General features: G+C 34.3%; 1 protein-coding gene across 2 annotated transcripts in view; it reads left to right on the top strand.

Annotated features, from left to right (window-relative positions):
- The first annotated feature begins 2,208 nt into the window (after nt 1–2,208).
- LOC128990672 (prohormone-2-like) overlaps nt 2,209–19,738 on the top strand; it is a 164,263-nt gene continuing 146,733 nt past the window's right edge. For both annotated transcript variants that reach the window (XR_008490553.1, XM_054413179.1), the window contains exons 1-5: nt 2,209–2,292; nt 8,012–8,136; nt 10,726–10,821; nt 11,823–12,017; nt 13,477–13,558. Coding sequence is in view for 1 of the 2 variants with exons in the window: in XM_054413179.1 (XP_054269154.1) it covers nt 2,210–2,292; nt 8,012–8,136; nt 10,726–10,821; nt 11,823–12,017; nt 13,477–13,558 (581 nt within the window). In the remaining variant the exon portion in view is untranslated. The remainder of the gene's footprint in view (nt 2,293–8,011; nt 8,137–10,725; nt 10,822–11,822; nt 12,018–13,476; nt 13,559–19,738) is intronic.

Genomic DNA, 19,738 nt, shown 5'->3' with positions numbered 1-19,738 from the left:
GGTTTAAAAAATAAGTAACAGTAATAAATAAATTTTATAAATGTTTACGAAGTAGGTATATTAATAGCAAGGAATATTATGATAGACTGCAATTTGTCTTTTATAACTAAGCTAGCAGAATACTCAAGTGCCCTTGGTACTGGGTTGGCATTTTTATGGAACACACAAGGTTCAAACATGGTACAATTTAGTTTACCAGTTATCTTACTAATATTATAAATGTGAAAGTTTGTGTGTTTGTTTGTTTGTTTGTTTGCAGTTCAATCGCGCATTAACTACTGGACGGATTTGGCTGAAATTTGGCATGATGATAGCTCACATTCCTGATTATCTCAAAAATCCTTTCGGGCTCCGCCCCAGTGGCTCTTTAGTTCCCCATGAGTATTCATATTTAAAGGGAATTAAAGAATTTAGTCAGCTGTTTCAACTAAAAATGTTGGTTCTATCATATACAAAAGCATTAACGTTATAAGATTTACCAATAGGGTGCAGCACTATTATTTTTTGCATTTATGAAAACAGCTAATTTGAACTAAGCAGTAACAAAAAACTGTGATACACATTGAGTACTGTCAAAGTAGGATTGTTAACAGTTATCTTTATGTTTTTTACTTCATGAATAATTTGTGATATTCTAAAAATTTTTAGTAACTTATTTTTCTCTTTTGTTTAGGTGAAGTGGTAGAACATTATGGCTATGGTAGATGTGTAATACTATAAATATACCGTGAATTTAAAGAAGCAAATTTTATGAAACTGTGTCCTCTCCCATTGCAAACGCAAATAAGCTTGAGTATAACTGCAATAAGCATTTTATACTTATATGCCAACCACGTACGAAAGACGGGTACTCTGCTAGTCCTATATATAAAAACGAAACAGGGTTTTTTAATTTCACGATTCTGAATCAACCACTTGACGGATTTTTATGATTTTTGTGTTGAAAGAAAGATAATTTTGAGAACTAGGGAATGTTGAAGCCATAATTTTAGTTTAGGGTTTCAGTTTTTTAGAAATTAAGTTTTAATTATCAAAAAGTATAGCAGCCGACGGACGAGTTAAAGTAGTTTTAGTGTTGGTTTAACTAACAGCTGGTTTCTAACTGTCATTGAAATGTTTATGATACAAGTTGTTTGTATACAAAAATATTGATCGTCAGAGTTTGCCTACACACTATTTTACTTTAAAATACAGTTTATTTACTACCGTAAAAGATCTATGTTATCAGGAGATTGTGTAATTTTGAACTAAACATTTTAAGCTATAATCAAGTTTTGTCATAAATGCAATCCGTTTAAGTATAAGTGCTTAATCCTTTAAGATATAAGTGGTTTACGTGTGAAACTTGATAAAGGGGTACATTCCAAAAGTAGACCAAAAGGCTCAGATCTCGGATGGGCTGGGCAGGCTTTGCATGGCGGAGAGAAGATACTTCAACTTTAGAGGTTTCAGTGGCCAAGGTGGTAAAATAAGGTACGGTAAGTGATAGTAGGCCTATGCAGTGGAAGGTGGTATGTAGCTACTGTACTCAAAGCCCCAGTGTGTGTGAATCGGCCACCAAATTGTAAACTAGCTGTTCTGAATCATATTCAGTTTTAATTGACTACTCGATTCCCGTACGTAGGACGGGCCAACCAACAGCTCGTTTCTTTTGATTACTGAAGTAGTATAATTGTGGATATTTATTGCCTGTGCTATATTGGATATATTAAATATATATTCAAGAGTTTACTTTATGTTTTTTAATCAAAGTGAATTATTTTTCAATTGAATGCATCCATTGCCAACAAAATGGGGAGCGAGCTGGTCTAGTGGTTAGAGCGCGGGGCTCCGGTTCCTGGAGTTCCGGGTTCGAATCCCGCCAAATCACCAATGGATTTTATCTAAGTGACAATGAATGCATCCATTGCCAATAAATTGGGGAGCGAGCTGGTCTAGTCGTTAGAGCACGGGACTCCGGTTCCTGGAGTTCCGGTTTCGAATCCCGCCCCAATCACCAATGGATTTTATTTAAGTGATAATGCCGTAACCCCTAGGTCTAGCCTGAAGTATTGTGGAAAACGATTCCGAGCTCGTGCCCTGCGTCCTAGGACAAAAAAGTGTCAATCAAAAGCCTATGATGACGCCAGCATACATCGGGTGAAATTCTAAAGCGCATATCAGCGATAGAATCAATCCATTTGCGAGATGTTGGCGAGGAGACGCAGGGATGGGTTGGGTGGGATTTGGACAGCATGCGCGAGTCTGGGAGTCGGTATCGACTTTATATCCGCTGGGACAGCCGCTGGCGAGGTAAGTCCTAGTGATAAAATAATAACAAAACACTTATAGATGTCCGTTCAATGCGAAATGTTTCGCATGTTATTCATTTATTGAATTATTTAAAGACATGAAGAGTATTTTACTTTTCAAGCTCGCCAAATTAATTAAAGAGATCGCTGCAAAAATTGTGGTGAGGTGAGGAAAAAAAGGGTCTCTACGATGTTTGGATGCATTGCCAAAACGGATAGTGGATTTATGTAATGAAGTAATGATATTTAAACAGATTATCGTAACACACTGAGGAAAATATTCAACGTTAGTGATTTATTATTATTGCAAACCAATCTACCAGGTTACCAAAGTATCCAATTACTAAGTAGGCCTACATTTATGGTAAAATTCGTTATCTTGAATTTTAAAACTACTATAATATATACCCCAATTTAAACCTAATGCCAGCCGTTTATTACACGACCGAGAATTCAATCAATAAATGTTGCTCAACAAATAAAGAACTAATATGCTAGTGAGTACAGCTATCCAATCTAATGAAGTTTGTCTGAACTCGAAATAAAATGTTACCACTTTAGAAAAGTTCTATACGTATTATAAATATTGAGGTGTCTATTTACAAATTTCTAGGATTTTTTGTAGACCTATTATTGTAGGACCTCGGCTACAGTACACATGAAACCATTTACCGATTATCAGAGTCAGATAATTATAAAACTAACCAGCATCCTATTATCTTCCCTGTTTTACGTGGTAGACCTTCCTATTTAGAGACGGAAGGGACCTTGTTTGTGTTTGTTTTAGACATACCTTCTCCAGTCCTTGATGTTTCTTTACTAAACAGTGGATACTTAAATCTTCTAATACGTTGTGTCATTTACTATTAGTCAAAGGTGGTATTTTCTATATTTGGTGATGGTTATTATTTTACCATCGCTAAATAACCAAATAGATGTACATGTATCGTCGTGGGAGCGTGAACCTCTTGGAGTTCAGGAAACGGTGCAAGTCCACGAGCAATTTGTTTGGCAACATCAGGCCAAGGCTTTGTATATTTTCAACCCAGTTAAAAGACACCAGCAATTTATACGTTTTGTTATCTGGCAGCTAAGTGAGAAATCTCACATTGTTCCTGTATTTTTGTTTTATGTTTATACAGCAACTGTTCCTGTACATCAACCTTTTAAAAAGCGCATTCTAACATGTCTGAGGTAATTCAGTAAGACATTGACTAGTTCAAGCTAAAACTGTGTCTGTAATGAGATAACTCCTTAGTTTTAGCATAATAATTTAATAAACAATTGATTTGAAGATTGCTGAAAGAGTTAAGAAAAAATAATGTAGTAATCCTTATTTACGAGCAATTGTGTTTGAAATGGAGTTAATTTGTACCAATAAACATCATAAATATGTGATCATTCATGTTCTTATACGATTTTTAATTCATTTTAATATTATCTGGAGCTATCATTAAACTATAAAAGATAGTTGTTTTAAACAACTGTACAATGGACATTTGGCCTTCCGTAACGTACTTTGTTGTTACCAATATCCTTTTAAGTCCCTTAGGGTCCTCTTTGAGTCTATTGGGTGAAGAATTAAATAGATAAACCAGAGGAAACCAAACTTATCCGCTTGAGATCTTTGTGTCTTTCTGATTTAGACTTGTTCAACCAAGAAGCTAAAGCACTGATTTGACATAATCCTATGTCAAGTAATATTTCCGCTTCATAAAACACATCAAGTCCCGTGTGTCTTCTGTTTCTGGTTGACTTTGAAGACATGCGTATATTTTTAAGATTTCGTACATAAGGCGATGTGTAAAGTAACCACGGCATATCGCCCTAACATTACTCAATCACACAAAAAATATCAAGCAATTTAGCCGATATGAATGGAATTTGTTTATATATTTAAAACAATTTTATATTATTTGAAATTGTACTACAAATACATTTAATTAAAACAAAGAACTCTAAAAGCATACGTAATTTTATGAACATAATAAAACCACAGAGAACTGGGATAGCAACAGGCAGTTACAGTTTAACATTTTGTTTATATATCTTATAACTTTCGAATAAAATAGCTGGCACAATCAATCACCCTGTATTATTGTAAGCATACATCAAAGAGTAGACACATAGATGGGTTCACTCTTTAACACGATTACTAGAAAAATACCGGTATGGATCATAAACATAAACAAATGACGTTGTTGGCCCGAATCCTATACTAATAGCTTTGAACATATGTTTTGGCAGTTCTATTTAAGCAATGTTAATGATGTTAGACTCGCAAAGTAAGGCATTATTGGATATAATTCACTACAGTCCTACATTGAAAATATTTTAATTACTTGTTTGACAAAATCCCAAACATTATGATGAGCCTAACCAGTACACACAAAATCAAGTACCAGATCTCATTGTATAGATGTGTAAGTAGATATTCAATTCCTATATTAATGTTATAGTATTCAAACTTTTATGTTTCAGTTTATGTAGAATGTTTTTTAGCATTTCAAAAACTGAATGTTTTAAACACTTTGTGTTTTGAAGCATCACTATTTTACGGTAGGGTATACAACAAAAAAGCTGTTATTAAAAATACCCCCGCCGCAGCAAACCTGCCGACTAAGCGAATTTCCATTTGTCAGAATTGATTTCCAGTTAAATATATTTTAATAACATTAGGTTTAACGAGTACCTAGGTTTGCTGCTACAAGGAAACTAATAAAGTGTGTTTTTGAGTAAAATATTGATAGCTTAGTACAAAATAAATAAATTTGCCAAGTTTGATCAAAATATATCCATAAACAAGCAAACTACAACATTTGACAATATTCTCCATAAGAATAACATGGGAATTTGAAATTTACAATTTTTTAAATTTTCTCCGTTACTAATAATCGAACAAAAATACTTTTATATACTAAATTATTTGTTTTTTAAGCTCTTTAAAAAGGTCTAAAGAGAAATCGGGAAATTTTGTGTTTTGAGGGTCAAAAGTGAGAAAAACCAATTTTTACCCCATAAACCCCCCCGTCAAGCCCCTTTCCCATGGTCCGATCGTGCTGGTTCGCGAACTCATTCAAGTTTATCCCGCTTTACACCTTTAAACCAAATTTCATCAAAATTGGACAAAAATTACTCAAGTTATCGCGTTCACGGACGTATATATATATATATATATATATATATATATATTAATAAATAATATGTAAAATAACATGAGTACCCTTTTTTTATATTCTTTTTTATTTAATAAATCACATTTTTATAAAAATTTGAACGAATGGTGTTTTTGGCCTCTGGAGACATCAAAATGAAAAAGTAAATCGGTCCCGGGTCTAGGTCTTACCGTGCCACCTACGGTAATAGCTACTTCCCTATAGGGAAATTCGCTAAAAACAAGTAATTATTCATTCACGTAAATTTCTAACTGAATCCTTTCTGTAACACTTTAAGCTACATAATCACCCTCAAAGAATGTTTTATATACATCCTGGAAATATTAAAAACCTTGTAAGTTTGATAGATATAGATATCGTAGGTGGTGTTACGAAGTTATCGATTATCACTCCAAGTACGTTACAAACCACACAATCAATACCTGCCAGCGTTATCAACGAACAAAACATTTCCTGGCTTTGAACTTGAGTTGGTTTCAACAACTGATGTTTTAACAGGGTTGGTGTGTTTCTACTACTCCTTTTGGTTGAAGCTTGTCAGTATGAATTGTTGAAATGGTTAAATGAGGGAGTGTACAAATGCCTCATTATTGAAAGACTAATACTGAATTTGAAAACTATTTACATTCATTTTTGGGATCCTTATTTGAACCTCTATAATTAAACATGGAACAGTATGTATGTAATTCAATATTATCCGTGGTTATTTTAGTTCTAATTGTCAATCACAAATGACCCCTAAGCCTTATACAGGGTGTCCCACGTAAGGTGTCTCAAATTGATCACGGAAAAACGGCTTAACGTACAAGGTGAAATGACATAATTTTACACTATATTGACCCCAAGGAATAACGTAAAGATATTTTTAACTTTTTTACATACAGGGTGTGCCAAAAAATGAGGGTCACTAGTTCGAATCTCGGAATTTTCAAATGTAAACATATGTCATGTCTCACTAATGGCCTAATTTCATTTAGTGTTAAACCCACATAACATGCATTTTATATAGGCAAATTATGTTTTTGTTGTTTACACAAAATCTAAAAGACATACAAAGTAAGTGTAAATTACAAAGTTGTTAAGAATTAAAAACCTATAAAATTATGTGCTATTTGAAAACTTTGGAAAATGGGCATTTGCAAAGTTTCTAAAATGATTTTTTTGGGGAATTTTTATTATTAGAAAAAAACGTTACTTGTGTCATATCATAGGAAAGCTAATTTCATTACGAGTAAAAAATACAACCCGTGAAAGGCTAAGTGCATTGGCATAGGAAGCGCAGAGTATTAAAACATATTTATTCCCCCCCCCCCAAAGAAAACTGCCACCATTTAAACAGAAAAAGATAATTAATTTCTGTCTCCACCTAAATATTTGTCCTTGTCCATTAAACACCTTTAAAATGGTGAAAAACATGAGATATGTTTACTTTGAAAACTCGGACATTCGAACTAGCAGCCCTCAGTTTTGGCACACCATGTATCTGAAAAACAAATAAAATATTTTTACGTTAATCCTTGGGGTCAATTTAGTGGGAAATAATTGTACTTGGTGATTAAAAAAGGACTTTACAACTTTGAAAATTCATATAAATCTTATTAAACAAGGTACAGAGTTGGTTTTGGTGTTGTTTTAAAGGAAAACACTTCAAGTTTTTTTACCTTAAACTAAAGATGTTCTATGTTACTTCCGTTGGATTTGGGGAAAATAATTAATTTAGGACAGAACACGTTTTTTCAAACGGCTATAGCTCGAAAACGGTAAGAGCTAGAAAAGATTTGAGGAAAAAGGTAGGTTCGGAATTAAATTTCTTACAAGACACTATTTGGCGTCTTTTGAAAATCGCACTCCTTCACCGTCAAAAAACGCCCTACTTTCACAATTTTGTAAATTTCTCTCAAATTTTTAACGGTTTTCAATATTTTTTCATACCTAAATTAATTATTTTCCCCAAATCCAACGGAAGTCACATATAACATCTTTAGTTTAAGGTGAAAAAACTTGAAGTGTTTTCCTTTAAAACAACACCAAAACCAGCTCTGTACCTTGTTTAATAAAATTTATATGAATTTTCAAAGTTGTAAAGTCCTTTTTGAATCACCCGGTATTTCATTCTTGTATGTTAAGCCGTTTTTCCATAATGAATTTCAGAGACTTTACGTGGGACACTCTGTGTAAGCTGTACTTGAATCCAGTACCTGTTTCATATACAGGATTTGAATTAGCACGCAGGAATTCTGTCCAGACCGGGTATCCGAGGTAAACATGTGTTAGACTAAGTTGTTGTAGACTGGTGGTTCTTGAGTAGGTAAGCAGTTTTTGTCAACAACAACAAAAGTAGGCAACAACAAAGGCTACAGCAACAAATGGGAACATAAAAACGGGGAAGTGAGCGAAGCTGTTCCCCTAGGTACCCAAAGGACGAGATTCATGCATTTAGCTTTGGGAGCATCGGAATTACCGCTGGACCATGCACATTATTTCGGAACAGTGAAACCTTGCGTTTCTGTAAGATTATTGTTCTTGTACCTTGGTGTGTTTCAGTATGAGCGGCCTAACACTTTGGTTGACCGTGACGGTCTGTGTGGCATGTGTCGTAGCCATCCCTTCCAGTCTCCTGACGGACGTGAAACAGGCAGAGATGTCCCACGCCAGACTTACTAATAAAGGTGAGTTAAACGAAATGATGGTGCTGTTGTCTCAGGATTAGATATTATTAATGTTTAGAATGGCGTATATACGTTAGGTTAATCCTTTAAATTGCACCAATCAACTAGTAGGTTAGTCGGTGGTTATACGTATTTTATTTTTTTGTGTCATCTGGCTTAGTAGTTGTAAACGAGGCCTCCTGTTCTGGAGACCTATTGTTAAAATTCCGCTAACCAAGCTTAAACTGTCTGTAAGCTGTTTAAACCGATCTTAAAACAAGCTAAAACCAAGCTTAAACCGAGCTTAAAACAAGCTTAAACAAACTTAAAACAAGCTTAAACCAAGCTTAAAACAAGCTTAAACCTAGTTAAATCCAAACTAAAACCTAGCTACGACCAAGCTTAAACCAAACTAAAAGCTTTAAAAAAAACAAACTAAAACCAAACTAAAACCAAGCGAAAACCAAGTTAAAACCAAGTGTACTGTCTGTAAACTGATAATGTAGATATTATTGTTCATCAGCTGGATTATTTGTTTGTGTTTGTATATTTGATGGACTTAGAAAAAAAATATTTTCTATTTTGTTAGTTTATTATTTAAATATATAGTACACCAAACTAAAAACAAGCTTAGAACAAGATTAGACCTAGCTTAAAACCAGCTAAAACCAAGCTAAAACCAAGCTAAAACCAAGCTAAAAACAAGCTATAACCAAGCTTAAAACAAGCTTAAACCGATCTTAAAACAAGCTTAAACCGATCTTAAAACAAGCTTAAACCAAGCTTTAAACCAGCTAAAACCAAGCTTAAAACAAGTTTAAAACAAGCTTAGAACAAGCTTAAACCAAGCTTAAAACAAGCTTAAAACAAGCTTAAACCGATCTTAAAACAAGCTTAACACGAGCTTAAAACAAGCTTAAACCAAGCTTAAACCGATCTTAAACCGATCTTAAAACAAGCTTTAAACAAGCTAAAACCAAGCTTAAAACAAGCTTTAAACAAGCTAAAACCAAGCTTAAAACAAGCTAAAACCAAGCTTAAACCAGCTAAAACTTAGCTTAAACCAGCTCAAACTTAGCTTAAAACAAGCTAAAACCAAGCTAAAACAGGAAAAAACACTGATAAAACCGAGCTTAAAACAAGTTTAAACCAAGCTTAAAACAATTATAAACCAAGCCTAAAACAAGCTAAAACCAAGCTTAAAACAAGGTAAAACCAAGCTTAAAACGAGTTGAAACCTAGTTAAATCCAAACTAAAACCAAGCTACGACCAAGCTTAAACCAAACTAAAACTAAACTAAAAGCTTTTAAAAAACAAACTAAAGCCAAACTAAAACCAAGCGAAAACCAAGTTACAACCAAGTGTACTGTCTGTAAACTGATAATGTAGATTTTATTGTTCATCAGCTGGATTATTTGTTTGTGTTTATGTGTTTTGTTTGATATACTAAGAAAAAAAATTATTTCAATTTATTATTTAAATATATAGTACACCAAGCTATAACCAAGCTTAAAACAAGCTAAAAACAAGCTATGACCAAGCTTAAAACAAGCTTAAACCGATCTTAAAACAAGCTTAAAACAAGCTTTAAACAAGCTAAAACCAAGCATAACACATCAAGCTTAAAACAAGCTAAAACCAAGCTTAAAACAAGCTTAGAACAAGCTTAAACCAAGCTTAAAACAAGCTTAAACCAAGCCTTAACCAAGCTTAAAACAAGCTTAAACTAAGCTTAAAACAAGCTAAGACCAAGTTTAAAACCAGCTAAAACCAAGCGTAAAACAAGCTTAAAACAAACTTAAACCAAGCTTAAAACAAGCTAAAACCAAACTAAAACAGGAAAAAACACTGATAAAACCGAGCTTTAATCAAGTTTAAACCAAGCCTAAAACAAGCTAAAACCAAGCTTAAAACAAGCTTAAACCTAGTTAAATCCAAACTAAAACCAAGCTACGACCAAGCTTAAACCAAACTAAAAGCTTTAAAAAAAACAAACTAAAACAAAACAAAAACCAAGCGAAAACCAAGTTAAAACCAAGTGTACTGTCCGTAAACTGATAATGTAAATTTTATTGTTTATCAGCTGGATTATTTGTTTGTGTTTATGTGTTTTGATGGACTTAGAAAAAAAAATTATTTTCTATTATGTTAGTTTTAATTTATTATTTAAATATATAGTACACCAAACTAAAAACAAGCTTAGAACAAGCTTAAACCTAGCTTAAAACCAGCTAAAACTATCTAAAACTTACCTTAAAACAAGCTGCCCTGGTTAGCCGCCCATAGCATTATTGGCAATTTGAAAATGCCGGGATCCAGTGGTTTGGAAAACTCGTTACCGTAGATAACCAAAATGGATAGGTTTTCCTCAAACAAGGACAATTATCTTAGCAATGGAGGAATCCTACTACAAACTAGACGATTAGTTTCATTCCAATTTTAATGAAGGGTAAACAATGACATACTGTTAGGTTTATGTATAGATTAAACATACTCTCTAAGGAGTTTATGTTCGTTATTTAGTCTGACGGACGGTTTTGATTCTCATGGTCAATTTACATAGAATGTACATATATAATTCAAGGTAACAGTGTGTGTATTAATTTCAGTAAAACGAGCTCAAGAAGTGATCATGTTCGGCAATCAACAGAACAGAGGAGGCGATGGTCGAAACGCCTTCTCTCTTCCACGCGCCGAGAAACGAGGTGAGTTGCATGAAGACAGTTCTAATAACCATACTTGAAGTATCCACGTCCTGAATGGGGAGCGAGCTGGTCTAGTGGTAGAGCGCGGGGCTTCTAACGCAAAGGTCCCAGGTTCAAATCCTGCCAATCACTGATGGATTTTATCCATGTGATAATGCCGTGACCTACTAGGACTAGCCTGAGGTAATATGTAAAATAGTTTCGGGCTAGAACTTAGCTTACTAGGAATTGAAGGAGGTACAAAAAACATCTACTTGTGCTACCACTGATGTAGGGAAGAGGTGGTTTCTGTCTGCGTTTTATTTCTTTGGGGATCTACTGAACTGAGATTCCACAAAAAGTCTGGGAACCTCAAAGTTCTCTTCATGTTCTAAAATTCTCTATGGGCTCAGAAAAGTTTCTAGGCGTAGCTTTCGGAAATGTATACAGATTGCTCTCAACGGCAAATAAGAAACCCGGTAATTTTCAAATTTGCTTCATTTACATTTATTTGGCATGTTTCTGACTGTAAAGTCTGTAAAGTAAAAATAACCACAGTAAAAATGTTATTGAAATCTTCAACTTATGTTCATACAATGTTTTACATGTGAGTATTCAGATTTAATGCGAAAAGGAGTAATATAGTTTTTTTTTTGTCTTAGAACGCTAGGCACGAGCCTGGGATAGTCTTTCACATGACTTCAGGATAGACCTAGGGGTTGTGGCATTATTACTTAGATAAAATCCATTTGTGATTTGGCGGGATTTGAACCCGGGACCTCTTGGACCAAAGTCCCGCGCTCTAACTACTAGACCAGCTCGCTCCCCAAGCAATATAGCAATATAGTGGGAGCAATATAGTGGATTCAAGCCAAATATAACGATGTAGTCCCAAAGCAAAGAGGAGATAGCCATTTTATCTCCTTTGTTTACTGAGGTTAGATCAAATTTAAGTGAGCATACCCTCTTCAAACATTAAATAAATGAAATAAAACTCATATCTTTAGACATATCTGTATCAGGTATAGACCTAGAGGACGGTGCCATGGGGGAATCCGCTCCCAACGGCCTAGCCGAGGCTGCCACAGAGCAACCCCATGAGCCTTACCCTCCAGAGGATGAAGTCCTGGAGGAACCCAAGGTCCTTGCCCAGAGTTACCGACCCTTGGCCGAACTGCAGAACTCTGTGCTTAAGTCGGAGTACTTCACTGACCCAGGTGAGATGGAGGGATGTGGTCGGGAGAGAATGGTATAGTGGTAAAGGTTTACAGCTTTAAATTTAAAATGGGTTGACCACGTTCAAATACCATATAAAAAAAACTGAAGGTATCTGTGATTTCAAAAACTCTACGTGTATACTCGTTAAAATCAAGTGGATTTAGTTAACATGCATTGTGATTGCCCTGGAAACGCAATATTGACTAATAAGAGGTTTACTATACCTATCAGTAGCTCCAATGTTTGACAAAGGCATCCCTCCAAAACATACAATACCTTCATCATTACCACTGGAACTCACTTTAGTGAATAAATAAATAATTACATTTATACACAACTAAACAGGTTGTCTGTATTTGCTAAACACAACTTACCAAGTTTTTTTACGAAGACACAAACATGCTAATCTCCTCCTAAGCCCATCCAAAACATGCCAATAATTTTCAATTGGTGTTGTATAAAGGATCGTAGAGAGGGGAGAATTTCCCGTAGGCAGACCAACAAAAATGTACATTTACGTATCATTCAATGACGTTACCTCGCACAAACACGCCTTGTCACGTCCATTAATTTTATTTTTAGTGAATTTTAAAGGGAAGAAGTGTGTGCATGTGAACACGAAAATTCGAGTATTTTTGGTCAGGTTTTGATGAATTTATGCATGAATGTGTCGAGATTGATATACTTAAAAAAAGTTCGTTTAACAGTATAATCGGATCATGAGGTTTTGAAGTTATTTTCAAAATTTTAACCATAAACATGGAAATGCCGATTTTTCATTACATCCGTCGTGTAGAGCTTAAAATCATTCAATGCTGTACATTGCAGCATTATTGTTTAATTAGTGGTTACAGAGAAAATTCCCCAAAAAATGTATATGTTATTCCTTAAGAGAAAAATAAAACTGTTACAATTTGCATGTTTATGTATATGTTTCATTTTATACTGTACTAGCTGAACCCGGCAGACGTTGTCTTGCCTTTTGACTATTTATAATTTAAGTACCGTTACGTTTAATTTTCAAGATGATCTCGTTCGCATGGCTCAATCACGTCCTGGTTGACGTTCGTTCGCTACGCTCACTCAAATGGAAAATAAATATGACTTGTTTATGAAAATATTTGAGTAAGATTCCAATCAGATAAATTGAAATTCGCTTAGTCTGCAGGTTTGCTGAGCTGGTTTAACATTTACGTATCTTACACAAATCCTATAGTTGATGACCTGTCGATGACACATTTTCCGACGGGTTTGAAGGAGTTTGCACTATCTTTTGGGTTGGGAGGAACTTTCAAGAGTCATTGGAATTGTATTTAATTAATTCTACTTTTGATTTTCTTTTTGGACAAGTCTTATAGACCATGACAATAACAGTAGTCTAGTAAGTTCATTTGTCATAAAATAACCATCACTGAACTAAAAATTTTTAAATAAATATAATTCTTGTTTTTTTTTCAGCCTCTCTGACCGACCTCAGATATTATGATTTAGATGAGAGACGCAAAAGGGAAACTTTCAGGACTCCGTCCAAACGCTCAAGGTTAGTAGTCTATCCAAAACTAATCTTAGTTTGTAAGTACATTACTTAACATCTACTATGTACTTCAAACAAAAAAGAGCTCATTTTAAAGCTTACAACCTAGAAGGATGGTAACAAAAATATAATTTCCTCTAGGCCCCTCTTGCGAGTTTATTACTTGAGTTTGCTTTCAAGAACTCAGTGATACTGGCCCACTTTCTTTATAAAGGTTTTAATATGGATTTATATTTAACAGCAGTTTAGTTGAATGTTCAACACTTCAGTACTCAATAGTAAATGGTTTAACCAAAGTCAGAATGTAAACAAGAGACAAAACAGGTTACTAAAACGGTTTTAATTGGTATTTTTTACGTTGGTGACTTTATTAAAGTATTGCAAATTTAATTTATTAGCCTACAAATTTAGTTTTATTCGCCTAATAATTATCAGACAATATGCCACTTGATATTTAAAAATTAAAAGAATATCACATCATTTGTTTTGCATCGAAAACAAGCTTTGAACAGGCTGGCGACTGGGACTGTGGCGTCGTCCTGTAACCCAGCTACTAGGTCACGAATTGTGGATATTTATAGGCATGCACTGTGGAGCCGATACTCTCTGGTGTGGATTAACGTACGCACTAGTGAGTACTACAACTATCTGCAATACTATCCTGACAAATTCGTTAATACCAAGGCAAAAATGTGGTTCAGATTCCAGTATAAACTGTAGTGTCTTAGTTGCCATTAGCTGTATGGGCTATTAATTAAAAACTGTGTCTAAGGAATGTGTCGGCATTAGTCACTAACAAGACTACAAGATCGCACCACTAATCTTACACTCATCTCCATTCATATTTGGCTTAAAATAACTACTTTTTATGGTCAGCATTTCAATGAAAAGTAATAAAAAGTATCAAAAGTATTATTTGCGTACGGGTAAACAGAAAAAGATACAAACGCATGCTTCCTAATTTTAGGTCCCAACAAAGTTATTGTGGTAAAATTGAATTATGAAACAGTCACAATGTCGGAATAACGGGTGTATATTTGTGGTATAGTATTTGGATGACTAGTCCAACAATGAGAATATGAACTGTACAAGAATATGAAGTCCAGCCAAGGGATCAGCAGGGAGTCAATGCTGACCCAATGTTCGCTTACTGTCAATTAGTTAGTGTTGTCTGAGGGATCGTTCTTTTATTAGACGGTCAGCTGTTAGCAAACTAGTGGTCATGTGTTTGCTGGATACATTAATTGTTAGTGAACTGGTAAAGTTTAATGTGCTCCATGAAGTCACAGTCTTTACAAATAAAAAACACACTACGATATTTTTAGTCGTTTTACAAACGTTAATTGGAGTCTGAAAGCTAAGCAATGCTGTTGATGCCAGCTGTCATCGTCATTTTGGAACCGAGGACGTTGTTGCGGCCCTAGGGGTGAAAATCAGCTGTTCGTTTATTTCTTTATACATTTATGTTTTTTAACATGTAATTTTCATTGCTGCTTAGCAACTATTTATTATTATTTTTACTGATATCTAAATATTTCTTCACATAACCTTAAAGTTGCAGCCATGTTCACTGTTAGTTTGAATATTGTACATATTTTCTCAATTTTTTATAGTGTGGTCATCAGTAACTTTCGTACCATTGACCGAACTGGTTTTGCAGCTCTAAATCGTTTTAAGAAATACGATCTCGAGCTGGCAAAATCTAATTTTCGGCCCTAGGTGCGAAATAAACGATTTCTACACGTGATGTCACGTGTTAACCTGAACGATTTTACTAGTAAATAAGTAAGGTTACTTAAGTTGACGATAATTGAGATGTTTTTGTACGTTTTCACTAGGAAATACTCGCAATTCGGGATAAGAATGCCAGCCAAGGCGGTTTTTGGACAGCGTGTTTTCGTTTTCCCCTGTTACTTATGTTACTTTTTGGACCATTTAACTTGAAACTTGGAAATCGTTTACTTAAATAATTCAGGACGGGCCCATACAAAACTTGATTAATTTCAGGATCAAATTATCAGTGACGTTGAAAAGTATCATCTATATATTATCTCATAAGTTGTATAAAAAAGCTTAACCAAGAAAATGTTGATACTCCGTCATCATTTCATAATGTGGAGAAGTAATTAACAACCTACTAAACATTTTAGATGTGTATCTTTTAACTAACGAAAATAGGAGAAATATACGAAAAAGGTTCTATTTTGGTGCTCATTATTCTAAGGGAGGCTGGGCATTGTGCATAATGAGCTCCTCTACATGCCGACTTTCAATTTTCCGTGAACATATTTCAATATTGTTTTCGTCAGCAGTGCTTCAACTAGTCAAAGTGGTCAATAACTGATATAAACACAACGAAACATTCAGCATCCAATCCATATTGACTTTGTACACAATGTTTTGCTCAAGGACAGTCTTAGTTAAATTTAGGTAACTCATAAACTGTAACCCTACTACTAATATAACTAATATAATTAATGGCACGTGAAAGAAGCTATTCAGTGTATGATTAACAATAAGCTGATATGCAAGATAAGATATGAAATGGAATTTAATACGACTGCTCAGTATTTTTTTATCACTGGTTAAACTTTAATATGTAAATGGGGAAAACTTTATGACCGTGTAAATTTAGTCAAAGTTATAGGCGGTTCTTTATGGCCTGGATGAATAATTGAACCACATGTTTCAACTGAATACACTGATATACAAAAAGTTATGTTAATTTGATAAAGGATAGTTTAGTTTAAAAATGGCGAAAACAATTTGTAAACTTTTGGCGACGACAGAAAGCAATTTCACACTAAGTAACCCCGATTGGCGTCTGGTATATAGGTCAGCGCAAATTAAAGGGCAGGTAGGATTAAATGATGAAACGCAGAGCGCTACATTTTTATGTTCTGTCACGAACACACTAGTGTTGTTTATCCTTGTGATCTTTCATGACTGTAGTTGAAAAAGTTAATAGGTTTATCATATTTGATGACGATATGAGTTGCTGTGACAACTATATCATGATTGTAACAAATGCACGTTAAAACTGCAAACAACATGTATCCGGGTTATAATTGTATGAATTAGTTCTAACTTCAATATATAATTTACTAGCGGAGCACCCGTCCTTCGTACGGGGTTGGCATATAAGTATAAAATGCTTATTGCAGTTATACTCAAGCTTTGCGTTTGCAATGGGGGAGGACACAGTTTGATAAAATTTGGTTCATAAATTTAGGTATGATATAGTGTAACACATCTGTCATAATGTTCTACTACTGCACCTTAACAATAGAAAAAAATAAATTATCAAACATTCGCACAATATCACAAATTATTCGTTAAATTAAAATCTCAAACCTAACTATAAACAATCCTACCTTGACAGGTCTCATTTTGTATCACAGCGTTTTGTTGCTGCTTAGTTCAAATTAGCTGTTTAATAATATGCAAAAACAAAATAATAATAGTGCTACACCCTGTTGGGAAACCTTATAACTTTTTAATAGTATTGCATATTATAGAACCAACTTGTAAAGTTGAAACAGCTGACTAAATTCTTTAATTCCCATTAAATATGAATACTCATAAGGTTATCATGGGGAAATATAGAGCCACTGGGGTGGAGCCCGAAAGGATTTTTGAGATAAGAATATGCCTTAATGTTAATCGAGAATGTAAGCTATCATCATGCCAAATTTCAGCCCAATCCGTCCAGTAGTTTATGCGTGATTGAGCAACACACACACACACAAACTCACAAACTTTCAGATTTATAATATTAGTAAGATAATGGCAGAAGTTGTCATGCATTTGTATTCTAGTTGTGTATATTTAAATTCAATTGTAGAGTATAGGCAGTTTATAAAGTCTTATACAATAACTGTAAATTTCGATAACTTTATATTATCCATCGTCAGAATTGCAAAAGTTCAAAATATCTGCCCTAAACGACAGTTGAATCAGAGAATCACGTTTTCTCTAGTAATGTAGGTGGTGTTGAATAATTTAATGGTGTCTAGTAATGTTGGTGTATGTAAATTAGGTGGTGTCTAGCAGTTTAGGCAGTGTTGACTAGTAATGTAGATGGTGTCTAGTCTATGTGTTGACTACTAATACATGTGGTATCTAGTAATCCAGGTGTTTACTAGTAATGTAGATCGTATCTAGTACTCTAGGTGTTGGTTGACTAGCAATGTAGGTGGTGTCTAATTCTAGTACTGACTAAAAATCAAGTGTTGACTATTATACTAGGGGGTTGACTTAATCCCGTTATGGACTGGGCAGTCTAGAATAAAATAGTAAAAGTAAAATATTATCATAAAAGGCTTTAGATATAACAATAGGATACAAAATGTACACTTCTTCTTGTTGAAGTATCCAAAATCGATGATAAATTTTAAGGTAGGCCTACTGTATAATCAAATACATGTTGAGTAGTTTGTCCTGTAAACGAAAAGCCATCAAGTCCCAAACCTATATTGTAATTTTATTACTGTTTTCACGAAAATATATTTACTTATTTACTTCTCTGTGGTAGGTGTAGTAACCACGGCTAATATAAATTGCTTTTAGATACGTCTTTTAATCATAATCGCCAGTGACAGTGGTGTCTGTGACAATGTCGCGACACGCTACGAAGCTATATTGATCTAGGTCACCTGTTGCGCCTTGACAGCGTTACCATAGCAACAGTACCGACCTGCAATTGCTTGCTAATTGCTCATAAGGCTCTATGAATATTCTGATTTTTTCAGACGAAAATCTGTGTGTATTTTCATATTGTTTAATCTCAAGCTAGGTGGAAATCCAACGGTTCTGTTAAAAGTTATGTGTAACTGCGTAGACCCACGCCTTTTAACACAGAAACTATTAAGATTAAGTAATAGATAAATCCTTAGAATCAGCCTCCTTCTAAGGAATTTCGCTCTTAGGTAACAAAGCAGAACTATTGTGTCACGATTGACTTGTAGATTTTAGCTAGGCTTGTATTGTGTGTAGCTTGTGTGGTGCTGTTAAAATTGGATAGGTACCATTCAACTATAAAGTATATAAGTTTAATTAATAACTTATTAACCCGGTATTATATGATGTATAGTATATGAATATATGATAGTATTCATATTTATTCATTTCAAAATCCCTGAAGAAAATATGAACACATATTGTTAGGGGAAAAGTTCAATTTCGTATATTTTATTCCCTCTCAAACTCTGTCTCGCCAATACCACTTCCTGTGAATATCAAATTTTACCTTATAACACTGATTGAACAATACAGACACTTCACTTACAAAATTACGTCACTAACCCCAATTAGAAAGACTCGAGTTATTGAACATCCCATTTGTGCAAAAACAAAATATTAATATGAGATTAAATTTGTTATGGTTTTTTTTTTAATGACAAGAGATGGGACATTTATTTATTTATGCTCAGATATAAATAAGATCAAACTAACTGAAATTCTAGAAGAAATAGGGTTAGAAAGGACACCGAGGTTTAAAGTTCGTCCTAATAATAAACTTGCTACATTTAATTTGCAAGTATTCCAGTAAAACTTATCAGTGGTTTAAACAAATTCATAACAACTGTACCTCACAGAAATAGTCTTACTACCTGCTGTTAATTTTAACGAACTATCTTAAATATGGATCCGATAAGTAAAAATATTGAAGGGCTCTTATTTGCTATGCAAATCAAAATAAACAGTTTTGTCTGTACTTAACCATACATTGACATTCATGTTTTGTTTGTTTTCAAATCTTCCACAGCAGGTGCTAAAATGTGCATACTCCCCCTTTATATCTGTTTCTTTGTTTTAGCGCTCTCGTACGTTAAAAATAGTCTGAGGCTACTTTTAAGTGATATTTATCCATTGCAATCGGGAAAGTGTTTCAAAGCAAGCAAGACTTTTTAATGGCCACATTTAACCATAAAACTGCGGCCTGGTTTAAAGGGGAAATAAATAGGCCATACACATGGTCACATTTTCGTCATTGCTACTTAGTAGAGCGGTGTCATATTGCTAAAGCTGATTTTCAGCCTCGTTCAGATGGTCACCTCCAGAGCAGTCGGGGCACTTCTACACTAGGTTAACAGCAATATTACACTCTTGAGACCGCGATTTTGTACGTTACAAAACCTAATCTGGTGTGATTTGAATATATTTTTGCATCAAACGGATTTAACG

The sequence above is a fragment of the Macrosteles quadrilineatus genome, unplaced genomic scaffold, assembly GCF_028750875.1.
Source record: "Macrosteles quadrilineatus isolate MER2022 unplaced genomic scaffold, UCM_ALF_1.0 Scaffold_3__2_contigs__length_128488019, whole genome shotgun sequence".
Classification (NCBI taxonomy): domain Eukaryota; kingdom Metazoa; phylum Arthropoda; class Insecta; order Hemiptera; family Cicadellidae; genus Macrosteles; species Macrosteles quadrilineatus.
This window is presented reverse-complemented; position numbering and strand designations above follow the sequence as displayed.